The 22661-nt window shown below is 45.9% G+C and overlaps 2 protein-coding genes across 3 annotated transcripts; one reads left to right on the top strand and one right to left on the bottom strand.

Annotated features, from left to right (window-relative positions):
- The first annotated feature begins 307 nt into the window (after window positions 1-307).
- On the top strand, window positions 308-8777 carry COQ5 (coenzyme Q5, methyltransferase). Its single transcript, XM_074296144.1, has 7 exons — window positions 308-524; window positions 1775-1924; window positions 4177-4398; window positions 6389-6495; window positions 7784-7872; window positions 8017-8128; window positions 8203-8777. Exons 1-7 carry the CDS (start codon window positions 350-352, stop codon window positions 8302-8304), a joined length of 957 nt encoding a protein of 318 aa, XP_074152245.1. The 5' UTR covers window positions 308-349; the 3' UTR covers window positions 8305-8777.
- A 2582-nt stretch (window positions 8778-11359) lies between these two features.
- Window positions 11360-17942, bottom strand: DYNLL1 (dynein light chain LC8-type 1). 2 transcript variants are annotated; one of them, XM_074296167.1, is made up of 3 exons: window positions 17834-17942; window positions 13827-13964; window positions 11360-11693 (listed from the first exon to the last, which is right to left on the bottom strand). In XM_074296167.1, the coding sequence occupies exons 2-3, from the start codon at window positions 13956-13958 to the stop codon at window positions 11556-11558; spliced, it is 270 nt and encodes an 89-aa protein (XP_074152268.1). In that variant the 5' UTR covers window positions 13959-13964; window positions 17834-17942; the 3' UTR covers window positions 11360-11555. The 2 variants fall into 2 exon arrangements, with proteins under 2 accessions (XP_074152268.1, XP_074152259.1); XM_074296158.1 differs by lacking the exon at window positions 17834-17942 and adding an exon at window positions 15074-15344.
- Between the last annotated feature and the right edge of the window lie 4719 nt (window positions 17943-22661).

Genomic DNA, 22661 nt, shown 5'->3' on the forward strand with positions numbered 1-22661 from the left:
ATAAAAGATGAGAATCGTAAGGGCGGCACTGTGATGACAGAGCCTAGGAACTGGCTTGTCTGGGCTGCAATGGGACTACCTTCACAGGGGATGGGCAGCGCCAGCCTCATTCCTGCAGATGGCAGAAGAGAGCTCCATCCAGATGTGTCAACCTGCAGAAGGACCAGGAGGGAACCGGTCTAAGAGCAGCAGCAGCAGCACAAACATCACTTCTAAGCCCCGCCCCCAGACTTCCGGTTTCCCAGAGCTTGATTTCCGGGGAGGTGGTTCCGGGGCCCTTCGTCATTGGCTAGGACCGTCACTGACGTCACGCGCCCGAGCTGCCTAGTGTCTTGGTCACCGGGTCGTCATGGTGGTGTGCAGGAGCCGTGCTCTGAGGCAGCTGAGCGGTCGGGGCTGGAATCGGGCCCTGCTGTCTCTGCGGCCGCCTTGGGCCTGGGTCCGGCCGCTGTCCAACGGGAAGCCAAAGGTGGAAACGCATTTCGGATTTGAAACGGTGTCTGAGGAAGAGAAGGGGGACAAAGGTGAAGCAAGGAGGAGGCAGGGTCCAATGAGGGGAGGGGCTTTCTAAAGGAGGACGGGCGGGACGGGAGCCAGGGAAAGGAGGGGCCTAAAACAGGTGGGCGGGACCAGGCGGTAGGAAACGAAAGGATGGGGGAAGGGCTCAAAGAACTGGGAGAAGGGACCTAAGGGGTTAGAGGGGTGAAGGGAGGCCTGGGGAAGATGAGGAGGGAAATAGCCTAATGAGAGGGGGTGTATGGGAGCTGAAGGCAGGGGAAATGGAAATGGAAGGAAGCATTTATAAGACACCTCCTGTTTACCAGGCACTGTTCCAAACGCCTTATAAATAACCCATTTGAATAAGTTTCTCAGTTTGGGGAGGGGGCCAGCTTGGGGAGGAGGAGGAGAAGAAAGGGGAACACGATGAGGGAGGGGCTCCACCCAAGCTCTGAGAATAATGGGGAAGTATTGAGGGGTTTGTAAAGGGAAGGATTTGAGTGAAAAGGGTCTGGGGGGAATGGGAGGAGAGATCTAGGGACAGGGGGTGGATAAGGAACCTGAAATTGTGCTGTGAGGGTTCAGGGTGAGAGGTCAGACTGAGGGATCTGACACACTGGGAGAGTCCAAGTGCCTTGAGGGGCTGGAATAGACATGAGAACAGGTGGGTTACTGGAAGAGAGGCCATCTTCCTTAACCTCAGAGAACAGAGCTGGAAGAACTGAATGAAACAGAACCAGGGAGGGACAGCTAAAAAAGGAAAATTTAGGCTGGAAGTTGGGGGAAACTTTTTAATGACTGGAACTATCCAAAAATGGAGTGAGCCAGCTTGGGATATTGGGCTTCTCTGCACGTCTGGAAGCACATGCCGGATAACCATTGTCAACATGGACGGCTTCCCAGCTTATGAGCTGACCTAGATGATGCCTTCCATCTCTAAACTCCCTGACTGCCTGTAGCAGAAATAATGTAGATTCACAGTAGTTTAGAGGAAGGAGAGAGCCAGTAGAGGATCCTTTGTGAAGGGCAGTGGCCTTTAAGGACATGGAAGAATTGACAGGAATCTCTGCAATCTCAGGTCTGATCCAAAAGAACATTTTCGGATAGCATGTTGCCACAGGTGAGCCCGGGAGGAGACGGCTGAAGGGCCTTGCTGAGGCTACAGGACTGAGACCTGCCAGGGATAGTCTTATCTAAGGCCTTTTCTTGCAAAATTTTCTCAGTGAATTGCCTCTCAGTGACACATTTGTAATGGGCTTTTTTGAATCCACTTTAGTCTACCATGTATTTGAAAGTGTGGCCAAGAAGTATGATGTGATGAACGATTCAATGAGTTTGGGGATCCACCGGGTTTGGAAGGATTTGCTGTTACAGAAGATGCACCCGTTCTCTGGAACCAAGCTCCTTGATGTGGCTGGAGGCACAGGTAGCATCCAATTTTGTACCTTGATTTATCTTGGACAGACCAATGGGTCAATCCTTGGATTAATCAGAGCTAGAATTAGAAAGTGTATGTGATAAAAATGTCCTGTAGAAATAGCATATGCTATTTACTGTTTTTTACCTTCAGAGTACAAGCTTTTTGAGATCAGGATTTTTGAACACCTTCATTTTAGTGCTTCTAACCTATAGTACAAGGCATTTGATCAATATTGAGTTGAGTGGGATAGACCAAAGCCACGGAGAAGTCTGCTGCATCCTGGAGATATGGTATTAGTGATGAAACAATTATAAAATAAAATGGTTATTTTTAGTCTCATGAGACTTTCAAACTAGGTTATTACTGTTTCATCTTTGAACCTAATTTGTTTTATTTTTTACTTTTTCTTCACTTTAATTGGCCATTTTAATATAGTAGGAAGGGGCAGATTTAGAGCCAGACTTTCTAATTGTGTCATGATATAATAGAAAGGCCTCAACTTATTTCTGATCTGCTAATTCACACCACTAAAATCACAGCTCTTTTAAACTATCAGTACAGTACAGAGCAGGTGTTTGCTAAGTGCTTTTTATGTGCAAGACACTGTATAAAGCATTATTATTATTATTATTGTTATATTGCATTTCCTTCCCTGGATACTTTTTCTCATGTAGCCAGCTGTCCTAAAATTCCTTTGTATCCATTAGATAATACAGTACATTGGAAAATCAGAATACTTGTACCTGGGAGCTGGACGTTGAAGGTGGCTGTGAGGAAAATAGGCACCTGGTAAATCTTAAAATTCTATCCTTGTCCTCATTCTCCTTATCCTTCATGATGTGAATGGTTAAGTTATCAAATTTCAGCACTTTTGAGGGGCTTGTCAGAACTCATAGTTGTTCCAGGGTATCAGAATATTTTGGAGATACCCCGTTTCCCAAAGCTAAGGTCTAGCAAGCAGGCTGTGTCCTGAGCTTGGCATAACAATAATCCTCTGCCTTCTGGAATGATAGCACCTTCTGGCAAAAGTGTACTGCTTGTACCAACACCAGGTGTTCCCTGAGGGATTTAGCTTCCCCTATTTTCCAGTGTCGTCCATCACATTCACAATCCCCCCTTTATGATCTCTTTGGGATCCAGGCCCCAGTGAAACACTGCTGGGTCAAAGGGTATGCACAGTTTGATAGTCCTTTGGGCAGAGTTCCAAATCGCGCTCCAGAATGGCTGGATGAGTTCACAACTTCACTAACAATCTAGCTCACTTGTGGAATATAAGGCCAGCCTTTGGTTCAGCATGTTAAGCCCTCCTTCTGGGGGAAGAGTTCCTCACTCTGAAATTAATTACACTTCTGTTTGTGTCCTAACTCTCCTCTCTCTTTTGTTTTGGCTCTAACCACCCACAGGTTAGAGACTGGTTCTAGTCTAGTTAACAAGGTTCTGGTTGGAGGGGCAACAGGATGATGGCCAGAGTGTATGTAGGCAGTCTGGTCTGAAAAAGTCACTACAAATTACCTTTTCTCATTAGACCTTACAACCAAAAAGAAAAAAGAAAAAAAAACAAAACAAAACTTAGTTTTTAAGTGTCTAAGCCAGGCCCTCCTGATAATTTACCCATTAGGCCATGTTTCATCTTGAAGACATTCATGCCAGGAGCCTGGGGCTAAATATGGCAGTCTATGTACTAAAAGTTTTCTAAAATGCCATTAGCTGACTGAATATATGAAAGAAATGGAATATAATTGTGTTATTAAAAAATGATGAAGAGACTGATTTTAGAAAGGCCTAGAAAGATTTACATGAACTGATGGTGAATGAAGTAAGCAGAACCAGGAAAACAATTGACTATGATAGACTTGGTTCCTCTCAATGATTCAGTGATCTTAAGTAATCCAAATAAAGTTTGGATGGAAAAGGCCATCTGAAGAGAGAACTATGGAGATTGATCAACAATATTATTTTTCACTTTTTTTTCTCATGGTTTTTCTATTTTGCTCTGATTTTTCTCCCCCCGACATATGTGTGGAAATATGTAAAAAGTGAGTGTACATATATACCAAAGTTGTTTTTACATGTTCCTGGGAAAATTAGCTGTTAATAAATCTGATCTGTAAAAAGTCATGTAGATTAAGAAATTATTTTGGTATGGAGAGACTGGCTAGCTCCCCCTAGCCAGTCAGCCTACACATTGGTATGGTCCATCCCATTTTGAAGGGACCATCCCATGTTCCAAGAATCTCTCATTTTATTTGATTATATAGGAGACATCGCCTTCCGATTCCTTAATTACATCAAGGCTCAGAACCGGAGACGGCAGCAGAGGGAGCTGAAATCCCATCAAAATTTATCCTTTGAAGACATTTCCAAGTGGTACCAGAATAGCCGGAGTTCCTTGGGGGAATCCCATGTGGTCGTCTGTGACATTAACAAAGAAATGCTCAAAGTTGGAAAGCAGAAAGCACAGACGTTGGGCCACAAAAACGGTAAGTCCTGTAGGAAGTAGGCAAAGGGAATGGCCCTAATAAGTGCTTTTTGTGTGAATTCCACCTGTAGGTACCCCCCACTGCCCAGCTGATCCCTTGGATTTTTGTTGGGGAGCCATAGAGCCTTTCTCTTCTGCATTTGGCTTTGCTCCTTGTTTCTTTCTCCTTCTTTCTCCTGCCTCTCCCAGCAGGAATTACTTTGCCCAGCCCTGGCTCACCCACTTGTCTCAGTGTCAGCCCACTTAGTCCCAAGGATGACAAAGGCACACTGTTTGCCTCCTGGACTTCCTCCTGCGCTTCTATCTTCCTGGTGGCAGGAGGCTGAAGTAATGGCTGTTTTCTGTTCTCTTGAGGATAGCTTTAAAGTGGCCAGCCTTGGGGCAGCTAGTTGGTGCAGTGGATAGAGCACCAACCCTGAAATCAGGAGGACCTGAGTTCAAATCTGGCCTCAGATACTTAACACTTCCTAACTGTGTTGAGCCTGTGCAAGTCACTTAATCCCAATTGCCTCAGCAAAAAAACAAATAAAGTGGACAGCCTTAGGAAACAAACCTGGATCACTAGAAGTCTGGAGGGGGGGTGGGGGGTGGCCTAGGCCACCAGGGAGTTCCCTAAGTGAATTTAGCTCCCTCACAGCTACTTTCTGTGTTTCACTTTGCTCATGAAAAGTGGTGGGAACATAGGTGATCTGACCTCTAGGCTTCTGTAAATCTACTTATCACAGGTTTCTGAATCATGGGGTTAAAGGTTGATTTAATATTGCTAAGTTCTACAGAAGGAGTTAGCATTTCTATAGCATCTTAAGGCTTTCAAAGTGCTTTATAACTATTATCTCATTTGAGGCAGATACTATTATCCCCATTTTACAGATGATGAGACAGAAACAGCCACAGAATGATTCACACAACTAGGAAGTGTCTGGGATCATCTTTGAACTCAGAACTTCCTGCCACCCAAGTCCAGAACTCTCCCCACCTTGTCTCCCTTTTCAATTTCTGTTTTGTCCCATCATGTCTTTTTGTAGTAGGTACATCCCTTACCAAAAACAAGGTCAATCCAAATAAAGCGGGGCTGAGTTAAGAGCCTAAAGTAGAAATTAGTTTAGAAGAGGATATGAGAAACTTTTGAGTCCAGTGTAGTGTATCTTTACTCTTCAGATGGATGCTCTGGAGGTAAAGCTTACTTTTTCCTGCCGTGTTAATGGAGTTTCCAACACAACACATGGTTCATAACCTGGAAATACAGCCACCTGGCTCCGGCGCTGCCCCATAGAAGGCAGTCCTGGGTGTCCTGGTGAGAAGGGCCTCAGAATCACTGCGCCCGTGAGGAGTCCATGAATCCCATTGGGTTGTACATTGTGGTCAATGAATGCTGGAGCTCATCTGGAGAACCAGAGCATTGCTGGAAATGTCCATGGGGCCAGCAGTGATGGGGGAGGTCATGTGATCTGCAGCCATGGCAAGGAGACAAGGTGATGGAGATAAAGGAAGGGCACAGTGCCGAAGAAGGGTCTGGATGAATGGGGAGGGTGCTGAAAGGGCACTGCTCTCCCTGACGATGATTCCCTCCAGCATTATCGTGGAGTTGGATTGGATGGCCTAAGATTCCCATCCTAGCAATCTGGGATCTTATGATCCAAAAAGGAGATCAGACTGCAGATTTAGATGGAATAAAAGGAAAACATTTCTAATATTTACAACTATCCAAAGTGAAGCAGTCTGTCTCTGGAACTAGGGCTTCCCCACTCCTCTATCCAGGTCTTTAAGTAGAGACTAGATGGCTATTTGGTGGTTGAATGTTAGATGTGGATTGGACTTAGCTGGTTCTGCCCTCAGTGGGCAGATCCTTAATAAACGTTGGCTTCATGAATGAATCAAGTAAACTAAATCTGGGGTTCCTCAGGGGGAAGTCGGCCCTAGCCCCAGATGGGCTTTCGGGGACAGAGGGAAGCCCCTCAGCTGGGGAGAGCTCACACGCTGTTCTCTTCCAGGCCTGGCGTGGGTAGTGGGGGATGCTGAGGAGCTGCCCTTTGATGACGACAAGTTCGATGTTTACACCATTGCCTTTGGGATCCGAAATGTCACACACATTGACCGGGTGAGCCTGGAGGGTGGCAGAGGCAGCTTTGCTCCATGGCTGGGAGGCAGAAGGGGCAACAGCGTTTGGGCTGGGAGGCCTGTTTCAGGCTCTGGTCAGGGTCTTGTATAAGCTCCAAGCTGGCTCTCACAGGGCACGATGTCTGAGAAGTCTGTTAAACACACACACCGTGTTCCAATGTGTCATGGCTGCCTTTGGGGGAGCGCCACAAACTCCTAGAGCACAGGACCAGGCCCAGCCCAGGGCTCAATGCAGACCGCTTGGCTAACTTGCGATGTTTTGACCAAAGCAAAAATCCCAAAGTCCATTGCTGCTTGGATAGCCAGATACCATCTTTCTCCCAACTATCCTAGACTGTCTTCTGCTTGTAAAGCGCTCTTTAAATGGGAGGGGAAAGGAATATCAAGGCATCGATCTCTTTCAACACATTATCATTTTTTTTTTAATTAACAAGCTTCTATTTTCTTTCCTTCCCATTCCCCCTGACTCAGACAAAACAAGGAAAAAAAGCTTTTGTACAGTACTCATGCAAGGTCAAGTAAATCAGATTCCCCCACTAGCCATGTCCAATGATGTCTGCCTCTTTCTGTGTTTAGAAGGATCCAAATCAGGCGGAGATCATGGTGGGGCTTTACATTATTCAGTATTTTCAAGTGTTTCCTAGTGGATCATCTATAGTCTCTGCTCTCTTTACTCTGGGTCGGATCTTACAGGTCTTCCCAGTTCCTTTTGAAGCTCTCCATTTCATCATTTCTCTGGCACAGTGATATTTCATTACATTTACTTATAATTTGTTTAGCCGGTCCCCGATGGGTGGGCACCCTGTTCCCCCATTTCCAGTTCTTAGCACAGATTTTTTAGAGCATGCTTTAGCAGTAGCCACATTGACTTATGTCTTCAGTAGAGTGGCCATGTTGCTGGTGCTAAGTGACAGATCTGTATCCAGTTCTAGAGCCCTTCAGTGTCTCCCTGATAAGTAGAGGTGACCTTTGGCCTTTCTCTAGGAACAAATAAGGTCCAACCGACAGGTTTATCTCCAGAACTAGTAACTGAATCCTCTTGTTCTGAGCTGGAGGATGGTCTGGTGAGCCTCGACTCCCTGGAGGTGTGAGAGACCAGCTTAGAGGGAACTCTGGGATTGTTTGAGCCCCACTCGCTTGTGCTGCCCAGGTCACTGGAAGAACGTGGATGGCGTGGGAGGGAGCGATTCTCCTCACCCCGGACACGTGGCGGAGGGATCGTGCAACCCTCCCTCACAGAGATGCTCTTGTTTGCTTGTCTCTCTCAGGCACTTCAGGAAGCCCACCGGGTCCTGAAGCCAGGAGGCAGGTTTCTCTGTCTGGAATTTAGCCAGGTGAACAACCCCATCATTTCCAGGTAGGGAGAGCACACTCCCTGGCTAGGTTCTCATGCTTCCTGGCCTTAGGAAATGCTGTTTGAGGGAGGGCCACAGAGGGTTGTACTGAAAGGGAAGTCCTAGTCTAGCTTTTTGCAGCCTCTGCCATTTGCCCTCCCGTCCAGGCTCTACGACCTGTATAGCTTCCAGGTCATTCCAGTAATGGGAGAAATCATTGCCGGGGACTGGAAGTCCTACCAGTACCTTGTGGAGAGCATCCGACGTTTCCCACCACAAGTGAGTAGCCCTGACTGTTCCCCTCCAAGGCCCGATTCCAGGTCTTCTTGCCTAATCTTTCTCCTGCTTTTTAGGAGGAGTTCAAGGAGATGATTGAAGATGCCGGCTTTCAGAAGGTGACCTACGAGAGCCTCACATCGGGCATTGTGGCCATCCATTCCGGCTTCAAGCTGTGAGCCCCGCTCAGCCCACCTCCTGCTGCGCAGTCAGGGGAAGAGCCTCGGAGAGTCTAAGAAGCTCCCTTGGAGAGCTCCGGCCTTAGGAGCTAGGGGCTGAAATGGCCGGCCGGCCTTGGTTATGGAAGGAGCCACGTCATTTCCTCAGTGCTCAGCTGGTGCTGTTGGGTGGCGTTTGGTTCATTTGCCATGTACGCCTTCTGTTAGTTCTTGGATGTGCAAGTGTGTGGGTGGGGAGAGGGGAAGGAGCACCGAAGCGCCAACTGAACAGGTTCTGTGGCCCGAGCCTCCCCACCCCGCCATACCAAAAGGGAAATCAAGGGGCCCTTGTCGGGGAGTGGAAAGGAAGGACCTCCTCCCACGGACACACACCCAGTCATCCTAGGACCGTACGATGTGCCCAGTCAAAGACTGTGTGCTTCTCGCTTCTGTGTGCCCCCACACGGCGTATTAAACAAGTTGACTTGGGTCCATTTTTCTGCCGTTCTATATACTTCTCATGGGTGTGAGGAGAGCTTAGGGCTCTGCCTGGGCTAAAAATACATAACTCGCCACTCAACAAGGTGATAGAGGCCTAGAAATTGAGACAGTTCATCCTGCCATCAGAGCTGCCTTCTTTGCACAAGTTAGACTGAATTCTGGACTCTTCTGGCAGGGGGAGTAGAAAGAACCCTGATCGCAAATCCCAACTCTGGGCTTATCACGGCCCAATCATTTTTCTACTCCCTGGACCTGTTTCCTTCTCTGTATAAGGAGTAGGTAAGGCACCCCCAGAATCTCTGATCTTACCAGCCCTTCACCAAGCAATTCAAAATTCTGTGCAGAGAATTTTGCTCTTTGAATTCAGTTTGAGGTTCTTGGGCTAAGTTAAAGATAAGCCACCTGTCCAGCAGCTTCCTTTTGGGTAGTAACAGGGTAATTAATACTTGAAAGGGCATGGAGACATATGCTACATCCTAGCCAACATCTCCCTGCTCTTGGCTCCATCTTTATTCCTGACACCCAAACCCCAGCCCCTGACAGTCACTTCCCTCCCAACCTGTATCCTGGAACACCAGTTAGATTCCTTTCTAACCCTGACCACAAGGGAACTGCAATTAAATCTCAATCAAATAGGAAGTTAATAGGCTGTGACTTTGTTTAAAAGTCTTTTGCTTCAATAGGGACAGGGACGAGCAGGCTAGGAAACAATTTAGTGCATCGTCAGTCCTGTCTCATCTCCATGGAAACATCTCATATCAGAGTCAAAAATAGATTTTGGTGATCTGTCCCCGTTTTCTGGCAGAGGCAGGCGAGGGTCATGGCAAAACCTCACCCTCCATTGGTATTGGGGAGGTGGGGTTCATTTGTATTTGGGGGTCTATGCTGAGAAACCTAGATCTCGCCTACTAAGGGGATTGTTCAGTTGTGTAGCAGAGCCATTCTAATAAATGATCGCAAGCTGACATGAAGCTCCTCAATTCTATTGGGCCGATGGATAGTCGTGAGTTTACTGACCCAATAAACAAGGGCTTTTCACTAACAAACTGTGAGAGATTCAGCAAGAAAAGGGATTCAGTTCCAAGACCTCAGATTTGCCCATTTCTGTCACCCCAGGGGCTGATCATTACAGGGCAGCATTCCATCAAGGACAGCCATCAGTGATTTGTAGTATCATGGACAGGAGGCAGGTATCCTCCCCAAGTTCCAGGCTTCCCTGCTGGGATCATGAGCAAGACCCAGCTTCTCAGAACTCATCCACTTGTGTGTAAATGGAGCTATTTTCAGGATCACATCCACAAGCTTGAAAATGCAGGCTTCCAACTTTGATACACGAATTCCCTGGGCCAAAAAGCAGCGTACCTGCAGTCATCCTAACCTGGACTGGATGAGGAATATATTCCAGTCCATTACCAAGATTTTTTCAAATAAAATGGTCTATAAAGACCCAGCATAAGACAAGAAAGTGGGCCTGCCTGTGGCCCGTGAGAAAGAAGGGCAATTAAAAAAAATTTGAATTAACAGCTATCAATTAAAACCTTCCATTCCCTCACTTGATATATTAACTCTGGTCACAATACCCAGATTGATGGGAAAAGTAGAACATCATCCCTTTCCCTGCACTCCCAGTTCATGGGACCTAGGCTGTTCTGCCATCAAAGATTTTAACAAGGGTTACTCATCTGCAGCCAGTTAGCTGATTGGGCTCTAATGAACATAGCTTGGTTCCCAGTTAAAAGGTTTCTGACTCCAGCTGTAGAGGGTAACAGCAGGCTGGGAATTTTAAATCCTGCCAAGATTTAGCAACAAAATGAGTTCTGCTGCTCCCTCCATCCTGCTGGTGGCTTAAAAGGGCCCTCTGAAAGACCTCCTCCCTGGCTGTTAGAACAGCCATCTTCCAATCTCAGAGCAATTCCATTATCTCATTGTCTCAATTCTCTGGGCCCTGACTTCATCCCCATTTCACAGACGTCAGAGATAGAAGCGGCAGCTATGGGGACAGTTGGAAGGAATCCATTTCTTACTCTGGCCTCGCCTGCCCTTTTCCCCTCCCTTGGGCACAGTTCCCAGAACACAGCACCAACAAATCCATCCCAACAGAAGGGAGGCTTGGGCTATGCTGCTATCTTGGTGTCTAATTAGGAATAGCACATACTCCCCACCTCCCACCCCCTACAATCCATTTTCCATTCCCAAATCTGTTATTTAGAGCATCTAAGGTATGGACCACAACCCTCCAGATGCTTCCAACATCCCCTTATCCATCCTCCTTCCCCTCCCCCCCAGCTGCCCAAACCCTGAATGGCAATGTTGGGCACTGCCCTTGCCCTTCCCAAGGGATCCTGTTTGGGTGAAGGCTCCCTCCATTTTACATTAAAAACCCAGGGTAAGGAAGCCAAGGACAAGGGAGCAGCAGCAGTCAGGCTCCCAGCAGCTCTAACTGGATGTCATTCAAACAGATTCTTTTAAGTTAACACACATATCTCCAAGAGGTTTATTTTTAAAAGAGCCGGATCGTTTCTGGAGTGGGGAGGAAGAGCAGATTACGAATAAAAAATAAATACCCAGGGTAAGCTGTGTTTTGCTAATTGTTTTATAACCACAACAAACTAGTACATAGGATGCCCTGTACAACAACAACACAATAAAGGCTGAAAGCTCGAGGTGTTCCCATGGCAATGCTGAAGATAGTTCAGTCTCTGGTATTTGGAATTTAGGCTGCAGTCCTTGTGATTTAGATGGCTCTCGGGGCAGGAGGCACAGGCCATGCTCTAACCAGACTTGAACAGGAGAATGGCGACCTGGCCCAGGTAGAAGTAGATGAAGTGTTTTGTCTCATGCGTCACGTAGCTACCGAAGTTTCTCCCCACAATGCAGTGCCAGGTGGGGTTATACTTCTTGTCAAACTCCTGAAAGGGAAACAATACACAGTCTGAAGCAGGGGCCCAGGGGGTGGAGAGGCCTCCGGAGGGAGAGGGACAGAGGGAGGCAGGCCAGCCATTCCTCCCATCCCCAAGAGCCCAACAAGTCTGGAATGCTCCTCCTCTCTAAGTCGCCTACATCCGCATTCATGCAAACATACTTGCAGCCTGAGCTCAGCTGCAACATGGAAGGGTGGGTGGGGACAAGCAGACAAGTCAGCCCTCCTGTGTGCAAGGGGTGAGGATGGGGACTGGGGGGAGCGCAGGCTGGTTCTGCACCAAGATCTACATTTCCTCGGCAGTTCTGCTCGGTAATCCAAGGCAACTTCAGTTGGCAGGAATGGACGACACCCTCATTAACAAGTTGTTCACTAGCTTGTTCTACTTCGAAACACTTCAACTTCTAGAGATTTCATAGATTTCAAATAAAAAACTAGACCCAAGAAACACTCACAGGTAATGCTGACAGCTATCACCAACCCCTTAAATAGTACTTTGCTGGTCTAGGCAATTTTCTTTTCTTTGAAATGACAACTGGGGCTAACTGACTTGCCAGGTCAGAGAGAGAACGTCTGAAGCTGGACTCGAACTGAGATTCTCCAACTCTAGGGCCAGGGCAGCCTCTCTCCCCTGTTCCACTTAGCTAGTTATTTCACCTTCCATTCTTGGGTCTACCAAAACTCACAAGTACTTGTGAGGCCTCATGCATAAAATATATGAAGTGCATTCTGGCGAGCCAAGGTAAGCTAATCTTGGAGAAATCTTAGCATTTTGAGAGGGCAGGATGTAAGGATGAAAGCCAGCATTATGCAGCTCACACACCTGAAAGCACCTTGTAAACATTAACTCCTTCACAACCACCCAGCACAATTAGGAGACTACGCTTCCCCTTTTGCAGCCGAACACCGGAGGGACAATTGTGCCCGTTACCCCAGCTCGTGAAGATGTCTCGGGTAGGGCGGGAAGGAGGGCCAAGTAACCATTACACTACCGTGGTAAAGAAACTTCTAATAACCAAGTTTTCCAACTTCAGCCACCAAGGAGGAAGCCCCAACATTGATAAATGGATGTACTTCAAGCTTTAGAAGTTTTCTGGCCTGTAAAACTGGGTAATAATGCAGGGAGGGCGGCAGAAACCTCCCTCCCAAGTCTCTGAGGTGACATGTGACAAAACATTGCAAACTTTAATACAAATACATCATGGGGCATTTTAACAGCATTAAACAGGTTTGATAAACCTCACCAAGTGACTTGAGACTGCCTGATTGTTACACTATTCGGAGGATTAACACAATTAAGCCAAGCCCGCGGAGCTGACTTCACTTTATGGGGCTCTAAGGTGATGACACCCACATACTAATTCTGCGGGCGCCCACTGAGGATGGGCCTCCCAAGGGGAAGCCACTCGTTTTTCCCTCAGTTCCAGCTCCTTTCCAAGTTACAAGCCGCTCTTCACGTGAGTCTACACGGGCTGGGTGGACGAGAAGCGATGTTTATTTCTCCTCTAGCCCGCCGCCCTCCCCACGGCTGCCACTGCCAGCTCCTTCCTTCAAAGCCTGAGAAACTTGGCACTTTTACGAGCTTCTTACAGACTGCCATCGGCAGCACCGCCACCTCCCTTTAAAATCACCCAACCACCGCCCACTTTCTCTTAGCCCGAGCCGAGCAGGCTCCTTCTCCCGCTGGAGAGCTGACAAGATTTCCCTACGGTTCTGCTGGGAACGCCCACACAGTTTTTCCTAACAGATCTCACACAGATGGGTCTGCGAGGCGAGAAGGGGGGACCGCTGGGTCCCGAACCTAGAAACGGTTGCTAGGCAGCATTTTTTGGTGTTGTGTTCAAAGACCCGCGTCCCTAATGTTCTTCGCAGAATCCGGACCGCCCGCCAGCCGCCACCTCGGCTAAGTTTTTGGCACCCTAAGAACTCCGGCCCTCCCAAGCGGGGCGTCCTCCCCCTCCCTTAAGATTCATTAAAGGAACGGGAGTACCTAAAAGTCTCCCCGGTTTGTTTACAGGACTATGCAAATTAAAGCGCAGGAAGGGGGCGCGGCCTCCCACCACCCAGGGGCCCCTCCAGCTGCCCACCCCTCCCCCACTCCAAGCCCCGTTTTCCCCCTGACCTTCTTGATATGGGCTGCTATGTCCTTTTCTATGTTATACTTCTCCAGGGCCTGAGTGGCACACTCCACCGAGTCCTGCTGCATCTCCTCCGACATGTCCGCATTTTTGATTACGGCCTTGCGGTCACACATGGTTACCTAGGGGAGGGGGACACAGAAGGGGAGGGGGAGGGGTTCAAGTTTAGGAGATCGGAAGGCATCCTTCCCTCCTCCTCCCCCCGCCCTGAGATTCCAAGCACCACCACCACCACCTATGGCAGAAAGCCCCTGCCCTCGAGAAGGTTCCAGTGCCCCCCCTCCCCCAGCCCTCGGGAAGGTTCCAGTCTCCCCCGGGCCAAGTCACAAGGAGGTGTCGGAGTTCAAACGCTCCCAGACTGCGCCAAACTGTGCCCGGGGGACTCCGGGACCCCGGCCCGTGGCCAAAGGAGCCGGCAGCCCCGCCGCCCCCTCTCAATCTCCCCATTTGAATAAGGGGGGAAGCAGATATTCGACCACAAACATCTACAAACTCAGGCGCCTCTGCACCCTGCCCATCGGCAAAAATTGGGGGGTGGGACCAGAAATATTTACAAGCCCGGGTTTCCCTTGAACCTCTCCCACTCTCAGTTTCTCCATCTGTAAAAATGGGTCAGTTGTGGGGAAGTGGATAAATTAGACTAGAAAGATCTACAAGGTCTGCCCCCCCCCTTCTCTAGCGCTCATTTTCCCCAACCTGCAAAAATGGAGGGGGAGGAACTTGACATGGGACTACCAAACTCTGCCCCTCCTCCCCGCCCTCTCCTCCCTGCCTCAGTTTCTCCGGCTGCCAAAAGAAAGATGGAATCCTACCAGAAACATCTCCCAAGCTCCCGGGCTTTTAACTTGTTCCCACACCGGCTACGCCCCACCAGGGAAACCCGGGCGCGGCAGGTCTAGCGCCTCCCCTCCCCCCGCTCGGGCCTCAGTTTCCATCCCCGGCACCCATTCCCCAGGGGGATGGGGGGGGGGGGGACGGCTCAGGCTGGAACGCCAGGAGCCACCCAACTTGCCAGCACGCGCGCGCACGGAACGAACCCGGGAAAGGATGCCTGGGGCCCGGCCGGGAGGGAGCGGGGGAAGGGCACGTGCTGCCTCTAGGCCTTCCCCCCCACCCCGCCCGGGCCCGGGGCGCGCGCCCCCCTCCCCCCCTGCATCGGCTGCTGTGCCTTCCCGACCCCCGGCCCAGGGCCCCGCGTTCTGTAGGGGCAGCGGCAAGCACCACTCCTCACCGCGGGTCGGGGGTGCTGGCGGCTGCGACGGGTCCCGGCGGGAGGGGGCGGCGGCGGCGCGGCTCAGGCACTCCGTCCGACCTGACAGGTGCTTTCACTGCCTAAGCCGTTGCGCATCTAAGGCGCCCCACGCCAGATGCCGCCGCCTAGTGCCCAGCCCCGCCCCCTGCTCTCCTACCGCCCCGCCCCTACGCCGCGCGCCTATTGGCCTGTCCTAGCTGCCTGCCCGCCTCTCATTGGTGGACGACCTCAATGGTTCCCGCTGGCTCCTGCGCCCGCATTTTATTGCAGACCACAATGCCTTGCTGACGGCGTCGGTTGCCATGGCGACGGTCTGGGGAGTGGGCCCCTCCTCTTACTTTTCCCGCTGCACGAGGTTCAGAGTTTCTGAATAGCGGTTCACAGCAGGGGTCTCGCTGGGCAGGAGCCGGGGAAGGCGGACTCAGGGGAGCACCCCGGGGTGGAGAGTTCGGAGAGATCCGCAGGGCAGCAGTTTGGCTGCCAGGGGCATATGACGCAGTATGGAAGCATGGGCGCCCTCCTCAGAATAGGGGGAGAAGAGCGCCCCGCTGGAATACAGACTGTGGAATCTAGAATACTTAAAGAAAAGCCCAGAAAGACTATAGAATAGATCATAGACTATGCAGCAAAAATAATAGACTATAGAATGTAGAATATGTAAAGTCTACAGAACATAGATCACAGAATGTAGAATGTGGAGAGAAAAGACTAGTTACAGAATGAGGACTACAGAAGGTGTAGAGCAAAAGACTAGTTACAGATTGAGGACTAGAGAATACTTAGAGAAAAGACTAGTTAGTTACAGAATGAGAACTACAGAATGTGTAGAGAAAAGACTAATTAGTTACAGAATGAGGACTACAAAAGGTGTAGAGCAAAAGACTAGTTACAGATTGAGGACTAGAGAATACTTAGAGAAAAGACTAGTTACAGATTGAGGACTAGAGAATACTTAGAGAAAAGACTAGTTACAGATTGAGGACTAGAGAATACTTAGAGAAAAGACTAGTTAGTTACAGAATGAGGACTACAGAATGTGTAGAGAAAAGACTAATTAGTTACAAATTGAGGACTAGAGAATACTTAAGAGAAAAAACTAGTTAGTTACAGATTGAGGACTACAGAATGTGTAGAGAAGACTAGTAATTACAGAATGAGGACTACAAAATGTGTAGAGCAAAGACTAGTCAGTTACAGAATGAGGACTACAGAATGTGTAGAGCAAAGACTAGTTAATTACAGAATGAGGACTACAGAATGTGTAGAGCAAAGACTAGTTAGTTACAGAATGAGGACTACAGAATGTGTAGAGCAAAGACTAGTTAATTACAGAATGAGGACTACAGAATGTGTGGAGCAAAGACTAGTTACAGAATGAGGACTACAGAATGTGTAGAGCAAAGACTAGTCAGTTACAGAATGAGGACTACAGAATGTGTAGAGCAAAGACTAGTCAGTTACAGAATGAGGACTACAGAATGTGTAGAGCAAAGACTAGTCAGTTACAGAATGAGGACTACAGAATGTGTAGAGCAAAGACTAGTTAGTTACAGAATGAGGACTACAGAATGTGTAGAGCAAAGACTAGTTAGTTGCAGAATGAGGACTACAGAATGTGTAGAGCAAAGACCAGTTAGTTACAGAATGAGGACTACAGAATACATAAAAGACTAGTTACCGATTGAGGACTACAGAATACGTAGAGAAAATACTAGGCTATAGAATTAGACTATAGAATATGGAATATATAGAGAAAAGACTAGGCTATAGAATGTAGATCACAGAATGTGGAATACATAAAGTATAGAGAATATAGATCACAGAGTGTAGACTATGTAGAAAAAAGACTAGACTAGAATATAGATCACAGAATGTGGAATACATAAAGTCTAGAGAATATAGATCATAGAGTGTAGAATATGTAAAGTTTACAGACTATATCTCACAGAACGTAGAATATGTAAAAAAGACTAGACTAGAATATAGACAACAGAATATGGAATATATAAATATAGATTACAGAATTTAGAATTAAAAAAGACTAGAATATAGACTACAGAATGTAGAATATGTGCAGATAGAATTTAGACACTACATATAGAATAGACAATGGAATATAGACTATAGGATATAGTCTTTGACTCAGTCTTTAAGGACCATGAACCCTAAGCATTTTACAAATGGAGAAACTGAGACCCAGAATTGCACAAGACCATAAGGTATAAACCTGGTAAGATACCTACACAGGGCCCAAATGCTCTTCATTTCACAGATATGGAAACTGAATAGCCCAGTATTTAGTAATAGTCCAACCTACTACATATAAGGAAACTGAGGGCCTAATTGCCCAAATCCATAATTTTTAAAAGTTAGAAGGGTACCCCTAAATAACAATCTAGCTTAACTCTCATATTTTACTTAATAATAGCAAACTTAGGCCCAGAGAAGGGGGAACTGAATTGTTCAAATTCATGGAGAATTTAGAGCTGAAAATAAGATCACTGAGCTCTAAGATACTCACTTCCACTTATTTTACAGATAGAGAAACTGTGACCCTATGGGGAACACTTGCTCTTGCCCATGTTCCACAATTTTTAAAAGCTAGAAAAAAGGTTTCTAGCCCATCCCCCTCTCATTTGAGGCTGAGAGGTGACTGAGTTGCCTAAGTCTCCTATATAGCTCACTGAGCCCCAGCCTGGTCTATTTTACAGATAGGGAATAGTTTTAAAAATGACTTGCCCAGAGTACTCAGGTCTGGCTCAGGAGGAAATGTCTGTCTCTGAAAGTATGGGAAGCCGTCCTGAATCGAGGGTGTCTCCCAGGACTGAGGGAGACTCCCTCTGAGGTGAGGATGTTGCACAGCAGACCTTTATATATGATGCTTCACAGTGTACAAAGGGCTTTCTTTCCTCACAACAGCCTTATGAGGTAGGCAGTGTAAACATCTAGATTATTACATCCCCATATTCACAGGGCCGAGGGAGGGATTGCCCACACCTAGAGTTTATATCTTAAGAACTGAGACTGGTCAGTTCCTGACCCTAAATTTATTGAATATTCTTTTCACTGCCTCCTTCCCCCAGATAATTATAAAGAGGAATGAGGACAACTAAAGTTTGGAAAGAGAATGACCTTTATCTGGCTAGAAAATCTAAGAATTTATTTACTTATTATCACTGACCCGAGTTCAAAATCCCTTTTTTGCCACTTACTAGCTATGTGAATCAGGAGGGAAGTCATTAACCTCTCCTTGTCCCCAGAACTCTGAAGTTCTATTTGGTCCAGTCTTGGGGAAGTAAATAGGGAAGAAGTTTGTGGAAAGGATTGATTGAAGGGAGGTAAAGGGGGAGGAAGAAGTCTATGTGCACCTAGAAGCATTATCTAGGGAACAGCAATTTTATATAACTAGTCTCTGACCCAAAAGAGCCCTACATTTAAGCCCCAACTAAAATCCCAAATTTCACAGGAAGCATTCCCCCAAATTCCCAGAATCCTAGTGCCTTCTTCCCTCTGTTAATTATTTCCTATTTATCCTGTATATATAAATTGCTTTATATATATTTGTTTGCATGTTGTGTCCCCCATTAGATTGTAAGCTCCTTGAGGACAGATACTCTTACCTCCTTTTTTCTATCCCTAGCACTGTTGGAGCCCATTTGGAGTTTTCTTGGCAGATACACTGGAATGGTTTGCCATTTCCTCCTCCATCTCATTTTTCAAAAATATAATTTTAAATTTTTCCTCCAATTCTATGTAAAAACAGTTTTTTAACATTTGGGTTTTGAGTTTTTTTGTTAATTTTTTTTTTTTAAGTTTTGAGTTACAAATCCTATCCATCTCTTCCCCTTCCCTGAAACAATAAATAATCAGATATGAATTATGCATGTGCAATCATATAAAACATTTCCTTATTAGTCATTTTCTACTAGAATACTTAGATAAAAGAAAAAGAATGGAAGAAAGTGAAAAATAACATGTTTCATTCTGTATTTAAACACTATCAGTTCTTTTTTTCTGGAGGTGGATAGTATGCTTCATCATGAGTCTTTTGGGATAGTCTTAGATCATTGTGCTTGGATCATGTAAATCATTCAGAGTTCATCATACAATACTTCTGTTACTGTTTACAATGTTCTCCTGGTTCTACTCATTTCACTTTGGATCATGATGTTCATCTAAGTCTTTCCAGGTTTTTCTGAAATCATCATCATTTCTTATATAGCACAATAATATTCCACAGCTTGTTTAGCCATTCCCCAATTGATAGACATTCTGTTGAATTCCAGTTGTTGTTGTTTTTTAATAATAGTTGTTTATTTTCAAAGCATATGCAAAAATAGTTTTCACCATTCACCCCTGAAAAACCTTGTATTTCAAATTTTTCTCCCTTCCCCTCACTCCCTCCCTAGACAGCAGGCAATCCAAAATAAGTTAAATTTGTACAATTCTTTTATACACATTTCCATAATTATCATGCTGCACAAGAAAAATCAGATCAAATTTTGTTGTTGTTGTTGTTGCAAAGGAAGGATTGTATTCAGAAGGTAAAAATAATCTGGGAAGAGAAACAAAACAAAACAAAACAAAAAAAAAAAAAAAAAAAAAAAAAAAAACAATGCTCACAATTTACACTCATTTTCCAGTGTTCCTTTTCTGGATGTAGCTGATTCTGTCCATCATTGATCAGCTGGAATTGGATTAGATCTTCTCTATGTTGAAGATATCCACTTCCATCAGAATACATCCTCATACAGTATCATTGTTGAAGTGTATAATGATCCCCTAGTTCTGCTCATTTCACTCATCATCAGTTGATGTCTCTCCAAGCCTCTCTGTATTCCTCCTGTTGGTCATTTCTTACAGAATAATAATATTCCATAACATTCATATACCATAATTTATCCAACCATTCTCCAATTGATGGACATCCATTCATTTTCCAGTTTCTAGCCACTAAAAAAAGGGCTGCCACAAACATTTTGGCACATAGAGGTCCCTTTCCCTTCTTTAGTATTTCCTTGGGATATAAGCCCAGTAGTAGCACTGCTGGGTCAAAGGCTATGCACAGTTTGATAACTTTTTGGGCATAATTCCAGATTGCTCTCCAGAATGGTTGGATTCTTTCACAACTCCACCAACAATGCATCAGTGTCCCAGTTTTCCCACATCCCCTCCAACACTCATCGTTATTTGTTCCTGTCATCTTAGCCAATCTGACAGGTGTGTAGTGGTATCTCAGAGTTGTCTTAATTCGCATTTCTCTGATCAATAGTGATTTGGAACACTCTTTCATATGAGTGGAAATGGTTTTAATTTCTTTGTCTGAAAATTGTCTGTTCATATCCTTTGGCCATTCAGCAACTGAAGGATGCTTCCAATTCTTAGCCACCACAAAAAGAACTGCTATAAATATTTTTGTACAAATGGGTCCTTTTCCCTTCTGGAGCTCATTTTAAAATGAGTAAATTGAGGTAAGCAGGGTTAAGTGACTTGCTCAGGGTCAATTTTGGGGCCAGATTTGTACTCAGGAGAATGAGTCTTCCTGACTCTGGGCCTGGCCATTGTGCCACCAGCATATAGTAGAGGCTTAATAAATGTTTGTTGATTGATTTGGGCTAAATCCTAACTGAAAGGCTAACTAATCAGGCTCCATCCTTGGATCTCAGGATCCCCTTGTATAAAATGGAGTTAATAAGGATGCTTTCTGCTCCCCTTCCTCATGGGTCCTTGGGCAGAAAGTCCTTTCATTGATTTCAGCCTTCAGTGTTCACTGATTGCTGACCCCACGGCTATGTAAGACTTGGGGGAGGGGGAGGGGACATGATACTCTCCACCCAGTCTATGAGGTTGTAAAGGAGAGCTGAGACCCAGCACCCTGGAGAGATTCCAGAGGAGGGGAAGGCTTCCTAAAGCTGAGCCCAGGAAGATACAGCTGTAAAGCCTGCCAGGGATCCCCACCCCCACCCAGAGGAATCTATCACATGTGCCCTCCCCTTCCCATCCTACTGAACTGGCCTTGATTTCAAGAATTCACCACCCACCCCCAGCTGGAGCAGAAATCAAGGACTTTGTTCTTGAGCCCAGGAAGCCCGTGTAGAAAAGGGGGGTAGGGCAAGTGTGTGAGGAGGGCTGGAGGGAGGGGGTCTGATGGGAGATAAATCTATAACCAAACTACTCCCCCTTCCCCCCCAGTATTACTTTCTAGTTATCACTACAACTGATTACTACTCCCATTCCCACTATTACAACAACTAATACTACCTAGTTACTAACTACCACTGCTACTACTAATCACTGCTACTACTACTACCATCACCACCAGTACTACTGGTTGCTAACACGGCTACTTAGAGTTAGTTACTATTACTACTAACTACTACCACTGCTAACTATTTCTATCAGTACTATTGTTGTTAACACAGCTATTTAGTGATAGTTACTATTACTACTAACAACTCACTACTAACTACTATTATTACTATTACTATCAGTACTACTATTATTATTTATTTAATACTACTATTACTATTTAATACTACTATTACTATTACTATCAGTACGACTGTTGCTAATATGACTACTTAGTGTTAGTTACTATTACTACTAACTAACTTCTACTACTATTACCACTGCTAACTACTATTATCAGTACTATTGCTTTAACATGGCTACTTAGTGTTAATTACTATTACTACTAACTATTCACTACTAACTACTACTGTCAGTACTACTGCTGCTAACTCAGCTACTTTGTGTAGCCTGACCACACTTCTCTGTCTTCCCCAGTTCTCATTCTAGCTGAGTTTGTCCGAGTTTATATGGTCTCTTATCAAAGGTGTGAATCTTGTAAAACTATAGTAAGTACTAAGTACATGTACTGAACTAGAGAACTGTTAAGCAGCATGATAAATAAAAATTGTCTCTATCAATTCCACTGACTTAGTACCTTGTTTCAAGTTCTGACCCATAACATCTCCTGTTTTCTTTTGTTTTTAGAACATAGGTGGTCATGCTCTCCCTGACTTCTCAAGGAGATGAGAACCCCAAAAAAGAAAGTGATCATGCCCTCCCTGACATCTCAGGAAGGGAGATGAAAATACCAAAGGAAATGGGAAATCAAAACAGATTAGCGAGTATCTGAAGGGGCTCACTCTTAAAACAGGTATACATAAATCCATCAATATGGGAGGTATTGCATATAATTACATAAGTTACATAAGCACATAGTAACATACACAGGCTAGAAGTGATGTAACAAATAACATGAATCAACATGAGGAATTATACATATTCATAAGTCCATTGTCCATTACTTCATGTGCTAGGAATCCAATAATTCCTGCAAGTTTTGAAATCCTGCAATAGTCTCATCTTGTGTTAGGGAATCCAATGATTCCTGCAGATTTTGTTCTTAGGTTTCCTCCTTTGTTTCGAGGCTTTTCTCTTTTTCTGTCTCTCTCTGATGGACAAGGCAAATGCGTCTCATTTCCATCCATTTTATTCCTTCTCCATCGGTAGAGATACAAGCAAACCCTCTCTCCCAAGCAGTTAACCTATCTACTTCCTT

This window comes from Sminthopsis crassicaudata, chromosome 1 (genome assembly GCF_048593235.1).
Source record: "Sminthopsis crassicaudata isolate SCR6 chromosome 1, ASM4859323v1, whole genome shotgun sequence".
NCBI classification, from domain to species: domain Eukaryota; kingdom Metazoa; phylum Chordata; class Mammalia; order Dasyuromorphia; family Dasyuridae; genus Sminthopsis; species Sminthopsis crassicaudata.